At 39.6% G+C, this 16,081-nt stretch overlaps 2 protein-coding genes across 3 annotated transcripts in view; both read right to left on the reverse strand.

Moving 5' to 3' along the window:
• Positions 1-683: 683 nt before the first annotated feature.
• On the reverse strand, positions 684-8,117 carry usp14 (ubiquitin specific peptidase 14 (tRNA-guanine transglycosylase)). The gene is made up of 16 exons (XM_042429169.1): positions 7,913-8,117; positions 6,918-7,063; positions 5,931-5,963; positions 5,710-5,814; positions 5,103-5,206; positions 4,898-4,956; positions 4,654-4,784; positions 4,463-4,543; positions 4,268-4,350; positions 3,959-4,073; positions 3,684-3,749; positions 3,476-3,568; positions 3,251-3,379; positions 3,065-3,125; positions 1,043-1,150; positions 684-939 (listed from the first exon to the last, which is right to left on the reverse strand). The coding sequence occupies exons 1-16, from the start codon at positions 7,926-7,928 to the stop codon at positions 794-796; spliced, it is 1,476 nt and encodes a 491-aa protein (XP_042285103.1). The 5' UTR covers positions 7,929-8,117; the 3' UTR covers positions 684-793.
• A 2,965-nt stretch (positions 8,118-11,082) lies between these two features.
• Positions 11,083-16,081, reverse strand: part of rock1 (Rho-associated, coiled-coil containing protein kinase 1) — a 30,949-nt gene continuing 25,950 nt past the window's right edge. The window contains exons 28-33 of one of the 2 annotated variants that reach the window (XM_042428895.1): positions 15,193-15,263; positions 14,967-15,055; positions 14,736-14,814; positions 14,296-14,557; positions 13,434-13,641; positions 11,083-12,698 (exon numbers count right to left, since the gene is read on the reverse strand). In XM_042428895.1, coding sequence (XP_042284829.1) covers positions 12,695-12,698; positions 13,434-13,641; positions 14,296-14,557; positions 14,736-14,814; positions 14,967-15,055; positions 15,193-15,263 — 713 coding nt within the window. In that variant the 3' untranslated portion in view covers positions 11,083-12,694. The other variant, XM_042428894.1, reaches the window with a different exon arrangement.

Raw genomic sequence — 16,081 nt, forward strand, 5'->3', positions numbered from 1 at the left:
AAGCATAGCATTTAAAAGTATTGATGTCAGATTTTGAAATCAAGCGTCAACAACGACAATGGTCAAGGCTTGTCGAGTAAACTGTCACGGTTGAATCTCAAGTCTTTATTTAACTGCACACAGTTCACCACAAGGGCAACCTGTTCTGACCTAGCTCCTCACACACTTCCCTCAAAAGAGCATTAGTGAAGTTTTCTCATCTGTCGATACATTAGAGAACAATTCCAGGAGATGGTGCAAGCCAAGCACTTAACAAAAGACCTGAGATTGAACCCAAATTTCCCAGAAGTCCAACAGGTGAACAAGGGCAAGTCTTTACAGTGTTAAGTGGAAATCTCCATAATACATCTGAGAAGATACAAGCCAGAATGTCAAGGACAAAAGCTTGGCTAGGCATTTTTTTTTTATAAGTTGAATACGTGACTAAAGAGAAATACTTTGCTTTAATGATATGAGCACCTTATCAAAGGCTTTAAAAAATATACAATGTGTATAAAACATTTACTGAAACTGCAGAGCTAGACTTAAAAACCTCTTTCAAGGATCCAGTCCAGAGATTGCTTCTCGTCATATCTCCATTTTCAAAGCCCACTATTGTTGAATATTTAACACCATTTGACAGATTGATTTACAAGCATCCATGTTGGTTACAAAAAACAAACAAAAAAAAAATTAAGGTCATCAAATTTTTAAAGACACCAGTTTTATTGCACATCTATGCAGACAGTGCTTGGAAATGGCAATTTGTATGTGTGTTGGATGACGTCTTTGTCTTCTAGGAAATCTTCCACAGCTACTGTTCCTCTTCAAGTATTTCCAGCCGCCGGGGGCCGTACAGTAGAACGTATGCTATATGCCAATCTCCGCCGCCGGACAGTCGCAGGATATCCTCTGGAGACACCACACTCACCTTGTCATCATCAAACTTGACCCACTCATCTGTCAAAGAGAAATCAAAGGGAAGAGAGGAAACATTAAGTTCCTGAACATCTGTCATGACACAATGCTAATATGCCTAATAATGTGAGACAACTGTAGTTACCTTCTTTCCTTTTGACCCATCCTACATAGTGACCTGATGAGCTAGAGCGGCCTTGATGTGTCAGCACGCCTTGCAGGTCGTAGTAGCCGCTGTTGTTGGAACCAAGGTCTGCAGGAAAAAAGGGTGTTATAATTCCTTTAAATGTCTTGTTTTCTCCCAAACAACAATCCAAAATCCAAAGATACTCAGTTTACTATCATGTATGACACATTAAAATTTAAAATCCTCACACTTGAGGACCTGCAACCGCAATTTTTTTTCTTCTTCCTTAAAAAAAAGTGACTAATGATGATTCGATTATTAAAATAGTAGATAGCAGCGGTGGTTGAGTGAGACTTAATGAAGAGAGCGAGCGGCACTGGTGAGAACAAAGCCATGAATCAGATAAATAAAACATTATTTTCTGATTGTTTCACAGCAGTTACGTTCTAAAGCAGAAATAAACATGCTCACAGAACCATGAACCATTCAACCATTCGTGTGAATGTAGAGCTTCATCCTGTCTGCTATAGCCTCTCTGCTCTGCGTGTGTGTAGTTCAGCCCCACCCAGAGGACAGCAACGGAGACATCGATGTAACCTGGTTGCTACACTACGAGTCCTGACCTCACACCCTGCGCGCTGTTATTGGCTGGGGGCTACACACCCACTGCCCAAAGGTTGAAACCCAGAAGCACCCCCAACACAACAAAATAACAAGACAATAAGAAAATACAGGCAGAGGGCAGAGTCTCTGCAGATAAGTGCACGGCCACACACTTCTAGCGGGTCATAAGTGATGATTGAGAGGGATTATTTTGTATGAGTCGATACTCATACAAAATATGAGTTAATTTTTGTATGATAAAAATAAAATATGTTAAAAATTGGTTACAAATGCTAAAATCTAAACACAAGCCGTTTCATGGATCTGGAGAACTGATACAAACCTGGTGCCAAATGCATATAACTCTGTATTTTCATGACTAAAACTGTGTGTACACACAAAGCCAGAAATATGCGTATGCATTCTTTTTGTCAAATTTATGAGGCTGTGCGTTCACATGGTTCTGTTTTGTACATCTCAGTCATTTAGGAACTGGGCGCACGTGCACAAGCCTCATTTTCACTTCCACAATTAGCCATTAATGGATGAAGACACACCCTAAACTAGCTGTTTCCATATCAACATGATGGTCTGCCGCACCAGTCTGTACAGCTATCAATGAAAGAAACTGGAAAGAAAAGTGCTGTTTCACTGATTGTGTTGCACCAGCGAGGTTCTCAAACAGCAGAACAGCTGTCATTATGGACAACCGTTAAGAACAGCTGTGTAGCTCTTCATAGCGTCCATATCGTTAATTCATCACATGGACTGTAAACCATCGTCAGCAGGGATATCTCAGTAATGTAATCATAGTTTGCAGCACTCATATCTAAACCGACTTTACAAAGTGTAACACAACTAAGCATAAAATAAAAAATATTAACAGCAAAATGAAATGTTGACTCTTGTGTAAATTCAAAGAATGATAAAATTAATCACACAAAGTAATTAATCAATGTCACCTTAATAAATGCACCTTTGATTGGCATTTTACAAATCTCTGTGTAAATGCAAAAAACAATCACACTGCAATCACCGCAGCTGGTCATCAACCTAAACAATGTTTTACTAAAACATTCCATCTTTTAACTTAAACTTCATCTCTAACACATCACATCGCCCTCAGTTCACTTTAGAAAAACATGTGTACGCCTGGTCTGAAGAATGTGAGAGGTGCACACATTCTGTGTTTATAAATACCAGGTTATGTGCAGGAAATGGCGTATGCATGGTTTATGCATGGTTTATGCATCTGGCCCCTGATGTTGACTTTTCATATTTTAGAGAGAGAAAATGAATTTGCTTCTAACAATCTCTACTGTTGATGTTAAAATATATCATCGCATTTTACATTTAGCCAGTTATGAAAAAAAGATGACAGATCTTTTAGAAAGTGCTTAAGTGTGTGGTGGATGTCAGTGACATGCAACAACATACCTTCAGGGAATGAGAAAGGCTCGTGCTTCACCTCTTTCACTGCACCTGGCTTTTTCACCGGCTATACAATTTTAAAAAAAAAAGAAAAAAAAAAGTGAGTTGTTGTACAGAAATGTAAATTATATTAAACATCCACATGAGAGCTTGTATACTGCAAAAGAAAAAACAACTATAGATCTGTGTTACCTTCTGCTGCTGTTTCTCTAGCTTCATGTCCTCGATCTCCTTAAACTTTGACCTGACTGGCAGCATTTTCTCCTGGAGCTCTGGGGTGCACAGCTCATAGACATCCAGCATGAGTGGGAACTTGACATCCTATAATATGGACAATGTTGTTTCAGACTAAGCATCCAGCGACCTTTTAAAATGAACCTTGGTACAAATGAGAAATGACGGGGGCTCAAGACAAACCTTAAGGACTTTTGCATTGACAGACTCTTTCTCTTTGTAGAAAAAACGGACCATCTGAACAGTCAAGTAGGCAGGGAGACGGCTGAGTTTTGACTGGCGGGAAGTAGAGGAGAAGAAAAATTTTAAACAGAAGTTTGCAATTTTAGCAGTAGATAGACCATTTCTTTTAGTTGTGCAAGAGAAGTTACGGGGGGGAAAAAAAACTTACAGATTTTATGTACAGAGCATTTCTCTCCAAGGATGGAGACATTTTTGTTATTTCTTCCTGCAGTCTCTGGAGAAAGAAAAAAAAGGCAGAGACATGATTAGATCCCTGTTGCTATGGAGACAAACTAACCATGTGCCAGTTGTTCATATGTTCACTCAGACTTGACCTGGACAAGCATCCAAGTATAGTTTTAAATATCCGAGAAACCTAAAGGTGCATGACAGCTTATTAAGTCCTCTGCCTGAAGAAAATACTTTTTTTGGTCTGATACATACTAGCCTTAGTCCTGTTGCAAGGTATTTGACTTCTTGGTTGATGAAGCAACTGAGCTGGAGCTGGCTTTCTTTGCCCTTGATTGGCTCCTCCTCCTCGGACTCTGTGCATTTCATACTTAACAGAAGAGTTAAGAAAAACTTGGCAGAGTTACGCCACACTGCTGGGAGACCTTCACTGGGTCATTTGAACACAACTATGGCACTGCAAATTGCTCTCTGTGACTTAAATATTTAGAGTCAGTCCCTACTATTCAAACAAAAAATAAAAAGTAGAAAGATGCAATTAACAAACACATGCTGCAAGGATACGTAGTTTCAAATTCTACGCCGAAATACTGGTCGATGAAATTCTTCTTCGCAGAGGCGGAGGCAGCTCCGCTCTCAGAGTCAGTCTAAACAAGACAAAAAGTAAAAATGGAGTATATTATTTTTCCTCAACTTATCAGATACATAATCATCCTTTCATTATAAAACAAGTTTAAAAAAAAGAACATTAGGGTTTACCTCCATGGGAGTCTCTGGCTCTAGTGGCTCCAACTTTTGCTGAAGAACTCTCATCATCTGCAGCCAGCACTCATTGGCATCCTGAGAGAACAAGAAAATAAGCAAACCAAGATGTGAGATGTTGAGTTGACATTTCATTCAAAGTCGTTGATAAATCTGTAAGGTGCGTATTGCAGTGAAGAGTTGCTTACCTGCTGGAGGTACTGTCCCTGATCTCCCTTCTCAGCAAACTGTGGAAAGGCCATGTGAAGGAACTGCAGCAAAATAATGGGTGGGAGGCTGGACGAGGTCTTGTCCATGGTCTCATATAAGTCACGAAGGGCTGAGGGTGCAAGGATACATGCGCGTTAGTTTTTGCATGCAACAGTAATAGCAAGTTTAAGACATATAATTTAAGACTGTATGATTTCAGCATCAGTCCATTATGCCACATACCTGCTGTGATGTACTGTGATGGTGCATTTGCCCCTGAAGATCGCAGAGCACCTGAGTACCTGTAGAGGGAGACAGATGATTTCAGCTGGACCAGAGCCACAAAAACAATGTAATACAAAAAGCAGGGAAAGTAAATCATTTAAGTATAGACCATCATAGCATATTTATTGTATACTAAGACCTAATATTAGCAGGAAAAACCCACCTTCTGAGAGCAGTTTTGAGCTCTGGCACAGAGCGCAGACACTGCACTGTGGCGTTCATGTAACAGGTGTTGCCCAAGTTTGTCAGCCCACAAGGTAGCTCCATCTGAAAATGACGAAGGATTGGGTAAGTTCCAGGTTGCAAGTAACAGATTCAAGTGCTCCATCAAAAAAGCTGGCATCATCACTGGCACTCCAATCAGCTACTCTCATCCCCTTTAAAACACAACTCTGCAATAAGGAGCTGACAATATCCTAACTGAGAGGAATCTGTAGACCAAACATCAGCACAGTATCAAGTGACACAGCAGTTTGTAATTGATATTGCACCTTGTGATTGGTGCACTCCTCCTCCTCCTCAGTAAAAAAAAAATGTAAACACTGGCATAAATTCGTGACACCTTGCTGGCTGCAGCCTAATTTCTCTCTGAGCCACACAAATGCTTCTAAAAAACTTAGAAGGGAGATATATTGTTTATTTAACTTATTAGGTTTTCTACTTGGTAAACATCACATTGAGGAAACCAGGTGGAAGTGGCCACGTCAGCACGGAAAGCAACAATCACCATATTTGTTTTAGACATGCTGGTAATTTTCAGGCTTACTCACCGCTGAGGCCAGCTGCTCCTCAGTCATGTCCTCTACAAACATGGGCCTGACAGCAGGCTCCTCAGGCAGGGCATCTGCTGAACCCATCATCAGCAGAGTCATCCCCTTAAAGAACAGAAATACACAGCAAATCACAAACACATTTGCTCTAACTGTTGGTATAGCTCTCTAAACAAAGAGCTTCTCTTTATATGACTCCAAACTAGGCTTAAAATACTCACATTTTTCAGTTTAATGTTCCCCCATTCATCGTCCTAAAATGGAGATGAGACACTGATTAGATCCAGAAAAAAAAAACTGTTAAAAAGGGTAAGGCAGGTGATTTTCTGTATGTTACATAACAAATCCCATGAAAAGACCAAAGCCAAAAATGCATTAGGCTGTCTTTCAGCCCCAATCCCTTTTATTCCAACTAAAAATGTAGAATTTAAAAAGGGCCACAAATATATATATTAAAATAAGGCTTTTTTAATGATAGCTAGGCACAGATGTTTTTAGCAAAAACTACTCATACTGCATTTGTCTGGGAATATTCTCATCTGTAGATTAATCCACATTTGGTGCTCAACTGACTAATTAGGATGCCAAAATAAATTATAATGAATGCGCAGCTCCAGAAAAGAAAACGTGATTCCCAAACAAAACAACTCAATTTCTTTGTACACATTCCATGACCGAAAAGGAGCGGGGAGAAGAAAATCTCATTTTGCCTGCACCTTACTCAAAACATAAACAATAGAAACAGATGGGTATGTCAATAACAGATAAACAACATCAAATGCCATATACTATAATTCACCAACTAAGGAGAGCCATTACCTGTCAACTTCATACTGTCTAATTATTATTTCTTTAAACATTTGAACTCCACAGTTTGACGCCACATACTGAAATACACATCTGCTTTCAGGTAGTCCATGCATACAATGTCCACGTACATCCTGATGAAGGAAAATGTCACACGGTGCAACAGTGTGACTCACTGAAATGTTTTAAATCGTTTTTGGACAATAGCACAGAGGAATATGCTGTTTCTGGGCTCAGGCTACGTAGACAATATTTGTTAGAACAATTCATTATTGATTTTGGTCTTTTTCATTGGATTTGCTGACGATCCCATCACGAAATAGAAAAATCGACACAACCCCTCAGTAACACAGAACCTAAAGTGCAATGATTTGTTGACATGCACTTGTTTACATGAGTACCTTCAGAGTGCCTCCCTTCACCATGACCTTCTGTCTGTCTGGCTGGACTCCTGTCAGAGCGAAGAGCTGAGCCTTGAAAACCATGGGTGGCTCCTCAGTGTTCAGCTCTACAGCATCAAACTTCTCTTTGCCCCATTTCACATTTACTGAAAGATTGAAAAAAAACAAACAGTACAGGATCATGTGTTAGCCTCCCAGGTTGTGACAAACATTAACAAACTGCTGCCATGTATGACACAGCATCTAGTCAGCTATCAGACAGTCCAACTGACTGTCGAGCTAAAGTGCAGGATAATAACATACATCCAGTTGTTTGGCTGCTGATTTTAAACAACTGATTCGTCACAGTACTGTCATGCTAAAACGACAAATTCATGTCCTATATACATTTTTGGTGCCCAACTAGCTGCAACTGTTAAAAAAAAAGCTTAGGAAGTGTACACTCATGATTTGGCTAGCTTTGATAGCCGTGCTAGTAGAGGCAGTGATTCAGTGCTTTTCAATACTTATACATATTTAGACATGCAAATAGCTCAAACTGAAACGGATACGACTATATTAAATGCGTAAAGTTGACAAACAGTGGCTTTTAAATAAGCAGTTAAACCGTCTTTGCTATAAACTGTTACTCGGCTAGCCCAGCTAGCTGACAGTTAGCGACAGTAGCTGCTTTCTGGTTTATGTCAGACGCCAGTTAGCGTTACGCAGCCAGCTCGGAAAAAAAACACACCTTAAAATCCTACAACCAACAGTGACACATTTAAAGCAGTGTATCAGTTTTGCGTGTTTCACTGTCTCTAAATATTGTGTTTTTGTAATAGCTCCACCAGTGGCCTAACAAGGCTGAGAGAGCTAACTGCATATTATGCTAAAGCTAACTAAGCTAACACGCTAAAATGTAATTTACGCTGCTTCACTAAAACACGTGTAAAGCTTCGTGTTTTTGTCACATTTCTCCATGGCAGTGAATTTGTTGTATTAAAATATCACCTTACCTGTAAACACCGGCATATTTGGCAACCTTTTATTTCCTCAACTCCTTTGTTTTTTCCTGTTTCAGTCCACCGGGGCGCGAATGAAGAGTTGGCTAGTTCTCAATCTGAACTTCATTCAAACAGAATGACGCTGCAACAACACGCTGAGAACTTATCGATGCGCTCCGACATCTGCTAGTCATCCTGATGCAGCCAGACTATACACACCCTGATTCTCCCTGCTCAGCTCATTTACAGACACAAAATTTATGAGAGGCAGAGCTATTTTTAGGGTTCAAATCTCAAAGGGACAGAACCCCTCTGTATTTGTGCTAGATAATTATTCTTATTCTTATTCTTATTCTTATTCTTATTCTTATTCTTATTCTTATTCTTATTCTTATTATTTGTCTTCTGCTGCAGCTCAAATTGCCATGAGCTGGAATGAGCAAAAACAATGAAACATGGCCCAATAACTGGAAATTATGTGCATGTGCTTCCCCAGAAATATGAGCCCAATCGGCCAGATGGTGGCGCTGTAATTAAGGCCCAAAAATTCAATTTTAGAAAGGCCACAGCACCTATGTCTGATTGACTTGAAATTTCTCACACAAGTCCAGTTCAATGTGCTCTACAGAAAAAGCCTCTTGGACCATAATGGTGTGCCTCAGCCTGGGCATTGATTCTACAAGTTTCTGAACTCCACTGGAGGGATGAACATCATTCTTCCAAAAGATATTCCCTAATTTGATGTTTTGATGATGGTGGTGGAGAGCGCTGTCTAACACGTCAGTCCAAAATCTCTCATAGATGTTCAATTGGGTTGAGATCTGGAGACTGCGAAGGCCATAACATATGATTCACATAATTTTCATACTCATCAAACCATTCAGTGACCCCTTGTGCCCTGTGAATTGGGGCATTGTCATCCTGGAAGACACCACTCCCATCAGGATAGAAATGTTTCATCATAGGATAAAGGCGATGACTCAGAACAACTTTGTAATGATTTGAAGTGACCCTTCCTTCTAAGGGGACAAGTAGACCCAAACCATGCCAGCAAAATGCCCCCCAAAGCATAATAGATGTACCAGATCCCCTCACTGTAGGAGTCAAGCATTCTGGCCTGTATCGGTTTTTCCTTTAATTTTTCACCCATCTGTACATATAGGGTATACAGCATTGCAGGACTGAAATACACATTTCTATTATAAATGAGCAGCCTCAGTCGAAAAACATGGCCGTCACCAACCAAAATATCTTCACAAAGGGCAGGGCTTAGAGAATATTGGCCATAACTCATTAACCATTTGTCCACTCATCATAAATCTTTGTGACTAGGGGTGTGCCCAAATCCAAATATGTTATTCAGCAAAGCACAAATAGTGGGATTTTTACAAATATTTATTTCATACAAATATTTTTAAGATTATTTGTTTTCAGGAAGAAAAAAAAAACATGTCAAATACCAGCGCGCAGGTCAGTTACATTGCTATCTCAGTCTCTCTCCTCTGCTCCACTGTTATGTCTATCAGCAGGTCTCAAAAAAGGGAGTCACATCCACCTGCTACATGATGCACATTTCCTTATTTGCATCATCCTTATCCTTATCACTCCCAGAGTTGGGGGTGTTCTTCAGAGATAAAGCTGAGCTACTGACACATGCAAAGTGCTCTCAAGGGACACTCCATAACCTGTTCCCCTTCTCCTTTCCACAAAGTTAAGTTGTAAAAAATAGGCAATAAATTAAAAGTGCAAAGCAAGAACCGCCTTTGAAGTTCTTCCCTACACATTACACGCCGTGCTGTCTCTGTGTTATGGGTGTATAAATAAGTAGAGGTCTGTCCGCACATCTGCGATGCATGTTGTTTTAGCTCAGTAGTCAGCACAGTCGTCTACGATCTGGGAGATGAGTTTGAGACCTGGTGTGGGGACCTCCTTTGTAAGATAGTTTATTCATGAACACTTATTGTAACACTTTAATATCCTAAAATTAAAAGTGTAATAAAAACAGAAATTGGGTTTTTACACCTATTTCCACTTTAAGTCGAATACAAATACAAAGATAGATACAAATACTGGGCTCTTAGTACATCCCTATTTGGTACATAACTTCAGTCCGTGATAGGGAATAGGAAAACCCAATGGACAGAATTTCCCCAAAATTGGTGTGAACGCTCTGAGGGCAAGTATAAACCATGGTATTAACCAAAATCTGAAGTGCCATATTGATTGGTGCAAGTGGGCGTGGCCTATTTGCTCATAACTCAAGATGCTTTTAAGAAATACCAATTAAACTCACTGAAGACGCCCTGCACTATCTCCTGAACATATACACTGTTCAAATCCGATGAAGGGGGGGACGAATGGCAGAACTTTGAGTGTGCAATTATTGACATGCTGCAGGTTTTGTGATGATGAAACAAGTGTGTGATTGGTCTCATTCCTTCGTTAAACAGTATTAAACTAGCTGAAGTGACTTTGCTCACCTTTGTGAAGCCTGAAACCCGCTCGTTGTCGTTTGCGTCTAATTCTGGCCAATTGAATTGCTTCCTTCTGTTGAGCGCAAAAAGGTTTGAACCTGCGTTTTTATTTTTTTACTTTGTCTACAACACTCAGGACAGGTGATAGTTTTCCAACCACAATATAAAAAACCCAACTGAGTCTTTTTATTTCTGTGCACCACGGAGATGAATTAACCTGTGAGGTTAATTCATAATAACATATAATAATACTCCCAATAAGACCCTGTTCCTCCAAGTACAGTATATACAGTACAGTTGTGCAATTTTTCTATGCTGGGATATTATGTGTGGTAATTTGATTACACACACATTTTTATTTAGAAATATGTAACACATATGAACAAATGTGCAATAATGAAGGTCTTAAAACTACATTTTGACAAAGGGCCCTGTCTTCAGACAGGGCTTAAAGATTAGAGAAGAAGAATCCTCCTTAAAACCTTTATGTAAAGTTACTTGATATACATTGCATATTCCCATACAAAATTAAATTAGCGCAAAAAAGCTTACACACAGTAAGTCTGGTGCCCCTGAACTTATGGGGATCTGGGACACTTGACAATTTAGCCAAGTTGGTAATCCAGCCTTGAGATGTGATGCATCCATGTTTAGCCTGATCAAAATAAAGTCATGATGTACAATCTGTAATAAAAACTGAGCATACAATGAATGATAAAGATATGTTTATTGACATATCTATCAGTGCGGACTCCAATGCAATTAACCATGCAAATTATCCAAGACAAGAGTAGATCATAGTTCCAGTGCTTTTTTTTAACTGAACAAAAAAGTTACAAATAAAAAGATTGCGGAGGTATTCCATAATCCTTATGTCTCTCTCATTATATACACTGTGGGGGGGTTTGCATTAACGGGACATTACCGTGTTAGAGAAACAACTTGTAATTGTTAACAGACAATCATTGACACAGGTAGGCCTCGCTTTAAGGTACACCATCCCGAAATTTGTCAAATGATATGAACTGAGTCTGGGGACTTTGTTTTTACACTCTAACTCTATTGCAATGTGTCCATAAAGAGGTAATCTAATATATATATTTTATATACTCAAACCACAGAAAGTAAGTTTCGATAAAACCACGAATGTGTGGCGATTTCTTAAAAAATAAATGCTGGAAGAGTTAAGATTTGTCTTGTTTTGGAGAAAGAAAAAAAAAAAAAAACAGATATGGCAGTAAAATCAATATCCAAACATTAAGGCACTAGGTGGGCCAAATGCTACACCTGTTTAGTCTTCTACAAATAATTTACAATTCAAACAGTGCAGTTTTACATTTGTTAACTTAATGTTTTCCTTTTGAACCATTTATCTATGAATCAATGTAAGGCAATACATTACAAAAAGAAAAAAAAAAAACAATACAAGAAAATAATATTACAGAGACAATGTACCAAATAAACAGAAAAAAAGTCAATTAAGTTTTAGCACTCCTATATGCCATTACAATGGAGGTTTCCGTATGGCTTGGAGCAATAAAAATAATTATAATAATAAAAATAATGCATAGATTTAAATGATGATCTTGCATGCTCCTCACTCAATACTCAAAACATCTAATACTCATGTCCCAATACTCTGTCCCAACCCTGATAACTGACTTGCTGAATAATAAGAATAAAGGCAAAAAGGCCAGAGACATTTGATGAAGGCATCAGTCATTTTTGTTAGCTGAAAACAGAAGTATGCTTACATTTAACTTGAGTCTCTGTCAGAAGGGGAGAGAAAATTACAAAATAGATATTCATTTTTCCACCCCTGAGACACAACCACTCACTGCAGATCTGCAATCCCTGTATGACAGTACCTTTAACTGAACACATACTTGCAGAAGTCCCAGCAAAACCCCCTTTTACCTTCCGATTTCCATCAGAACTGTCAAATGATATGAAACACAGAATGCCTCCATAACATGAGTCCCTCCATCTCTCCTCTGTCCATCTTTCAAGACGACTGTGCCATCTTCTGGTAGAAATGGAGAGCTGCAACTTTGTGTAGATGGATGTTTTATCTCGAGGATGTGAGAGGGCTGAGGAGGTGGGGGGTGGGGGGTATCAGGCCTCTTAATGTCCATGATGCCTTGTGTCTGACATGTTTTGTAATTTTCCAGCGCTGGTTATTTTCTGATATTTTCTTTTTTTTTTTTTTTTTTAACCGAATTTTCTACATAATACAAGTTTCTCCATTTTTTTTTGAGGATGAGGAAGGGGGGAGGAGGGAAAGTATAGAGTCCAGAAAAGAATCCAATGGTTCAGACGGTTAGCTGAAAGAAAGAACAGAGACAGGTGTCCAGTAAAAGAAAGACAAAATTATGTTTACCTTGGTTAGTAGCCCATTTTAAGTCAACATACAACAGGAATGCTGGTTTACAGACAATGCAACACCATTAACACCTTTGCATCATGTTTGACAGGTGATATAAAAATCCTTTAAGTGGAGTAAATTCTAAGCAGGGATGTCTAGTAAGTCCATAAGTTAGTTACTGAACCCAACAACACATTATTAGTGCCAATTAGAAAAACAAGAATCCCAAGTGTCAACTGGAAAAGAGCCCAGGAGTCAACCAACCAACCAAGAAGTGTCTCGTGTTAGAAACACCCAGGAACACAATTAATAAATAGACGAGTTTAAATCTGTAGACAAAGTCTAAAAAAAAACATCAACACTTTCTGAAGAAGTTCCTGTCAACAAGTGCTGGATGTTGTGTCTGCTGCTTGGAGGCTGGACTGCGCTCTGCTACAACACAGGAGACAAACAGCAGGTCATGTGACTGACTTGACCACATCTCAGCCCACCACATGGGATAAAATAAGACTTCTGACTTAAGCACACCCTCACTTACTCCTTTAAATAGTATTCTAAACCGTGCCTTATTATATGTCATGCACTTATCTATAGCCATTTGAACATTATAGTGTTTGGGGAAAAATATATTAATACAAAATCACAGTAAAAGAAAAAATCTTAGCAAATAATTAGTCCCAAATTGTCAAGTTACCTCAGCTTTCCTGTATTGCTTTTAGGGTTCTTGCGGAAGGACTGGTTCGGTCCGGAGCGAGTGGACATAGTACGAGGTGAGGCTCTTGAAAATGTGGATGGTGGGGTCTTAGGAATCTTCTTTCCAAGGTGGCCAATCCATTTCTTCTGCTCATCTTGGGTCAGAGCCAGCAGGAGCATGTCCCGGGCAGAGGTCACATCGTAGTTTACTGTGGAGGGGATGTAGCATAATGTGTTGCAGATCAAGAATGAACTCAAACAGACTAATATGACCGTAAACTAACTTGCATTTCAAGTAGGGCTGCAATTAACCATTATTTTCATTATTGATTCATCTGATGATTATTTTCTTGAGTAGTCGTTTAGTCTAAGAAATGTTTATTCACAACTTCTTAGAGGCCACGGTGATGTCTTCAATTTGGTTGTTTTTTCTTAGTAACACTCCAAATCCTGATGATATTCAATTATTTGTCATATATGACAAAGAAAAACAGCAAATCATCACATTTGAGAAGCTCGAACCAGAATTTTTTTTTGGCATTTTTGCTTTTTCTTTTGATTATTTCAAGGCTGCACAACCAAATTATGACTGCAGTCTTTATAACAGGGCTGCAACTGATGATTTTCATTCAGTTAATCGGACGATTATTTTCCTGTTTGGTCGATAAAACGTCAGGAAAATAGTAAAAAAAAACAAAAAAAAACAAAGCCCATCACAATTACTGTCATAGAAGTCTAAGAAAACCATAGGAGAGGAAAACAATAAATATCGACTAATTGATTTATCGACGAAATTTTCTTTCATTCTCATGTTTCTCACATAGATAGCTCACATTCTTAGGACAGGACTGTTAACACGTTACCTTTGCAAGGAGCAATAACATCCTCCTTTTTGTCGAGGTGGTCCTTGTGGCACTTGACGTGGCAGCGGCGACACTCCAGGGCCGGAGGCGGCTTGAAGACATGCCACAAAGGCTTGGCGCATGCCTCGCAGTTGGAAGGGAAGTGATATAGCGTGGGGATGAACTCGTGGCCTTTGTGGGGGAGACAGTTGGTCTTGTCGCCCTGAGGGACCGTCTCCATGTCCGCCTCCTTCCTGCACTCTCCCTCGTTGGCATACAGGATCTAAATACGGACAGAAAGGGAGCACCTCGTCAGAAAAAATCTGCCTTAGCAGAAGTGTTGCTCAAGCTGAGCGGAAATGTTTATTCACAGAATATGACTTGACGTTTTGACGTCAGAAGTCCAGGCTGGATAGAAATATGTCAATCTAGAGAATCCGGGACAGGAAGGAGCCTCCTACCTGGAATATCCTTGGAATCTCTTCTGTCTCAGCTCGGTACACGTCTCCCTGTGTGACTGGTCTGACGTGAAACAGTTTGCTGCACAAGATGGCACAAAATTTGCAATTACATACCAGAAAACATACCAGCACTACTAAACCTGTAAACACAACAACATGCAATGTGCAACACGACCTCTGTGGTGACTCCTTTTCTTGCAGCAGCTAAATTTTTGATTGAGAAATACTTACTCGATATCTAGTACCATCGAAGGGTTGGACTGTTCCTTATCCTGCTCATCGTTGTAGAACAGAATCTTCTTGCTGCTCACCACCACATACTGCAAATATTGAAAAGACAATGAGAGGAAGACTGATACTGCCCTCGAGGGGTTTGGCTGCATGTGTTATGGCAGCATAACAAAGTTGAACAAGAATGCAGGTGAACAGAGGAAACACAAAATGAACACGAAAATACCTGCTTCTTCCATCCGTATCGCTTGATATTAGCGCGGTTAGGAATAGACAGCCAACCCTCCAATCTGGATTCTGAAAAGCAGCCCAGATGTGAAAAATAGTTACAAATACATCCTGTGTCTTAAAAGGCACTGTGGGAAAAGAGGCCATGCAGTGATTAAATCCAAACTCAACTGGGGGAAAAAAAACAACAAAAAAACAAAAAGTCAAGTGACAAAGGTCATAGGGTAACTGTTTCAAAACACAGTGTGAACCCCTTCAGGGAGTTCCTGCCAGCGTTAGGGTAACTGCACCGGAGTAGGTGACAAGAGATGAGTTCAGATTCTCCATGCAGGAGGACAACATTAGACATGGGTAAGTCCTTACTTCAGCATGTTAACAGTGCATGTAAGATTTTATCATTTCAAATTAAGTTTAAAACGCTGTAATAAGAGTTTTGCAGTAAGAATTAGTATTTATTTTCTTTCAATTACAGCTTGATCACTCACTCCTTTCATAGAAACAAAGCTGTGCAGTAGGCTGTAGATATTATTCGGTGTTAAAATTATATCTAAAGTGCATGCAGCTGAAACAACACAAGCTAAACGGGAACGGTGAACTAAGAGAGGGGCTTTGTCTACTAAAATGTGTCATTGTGAGGGAGGTCTTCGTGCCCAAACGAGCAGTACTTCTAGGTGAACATGCCAACAAAACGGTAACAAGTGTTTGAAGCACACAGTGCAATGAATTAAAAATGTCTTTTTTTCCAGTTTCGAGACACGTTTTGAAAGGCGTTGAGAGCGCTGTGGTAGACCTCACACAGGGTGTAGTCTGTTGTATGATGGTAACCTTTTATCTTGTGTGGTTACTTTACCATTGGGGCTGACCTCCTGACAATAAGCATCATCACA

The sequence above is a fragment of the Thunnus maccoyii genome, chromosome 12 (assembly GCF_910596095.1).
Source record: "Thunnus maccoyii chromosome 12, fThuMac1.1, whole genome shotgun sequence".
Taxonomy (NCBI): Eukaryota; Metazoa; Chordata; class Actinopteri; order Scombriformes; family Scombridae; genus Thunnus; species Thunnus maccoyii.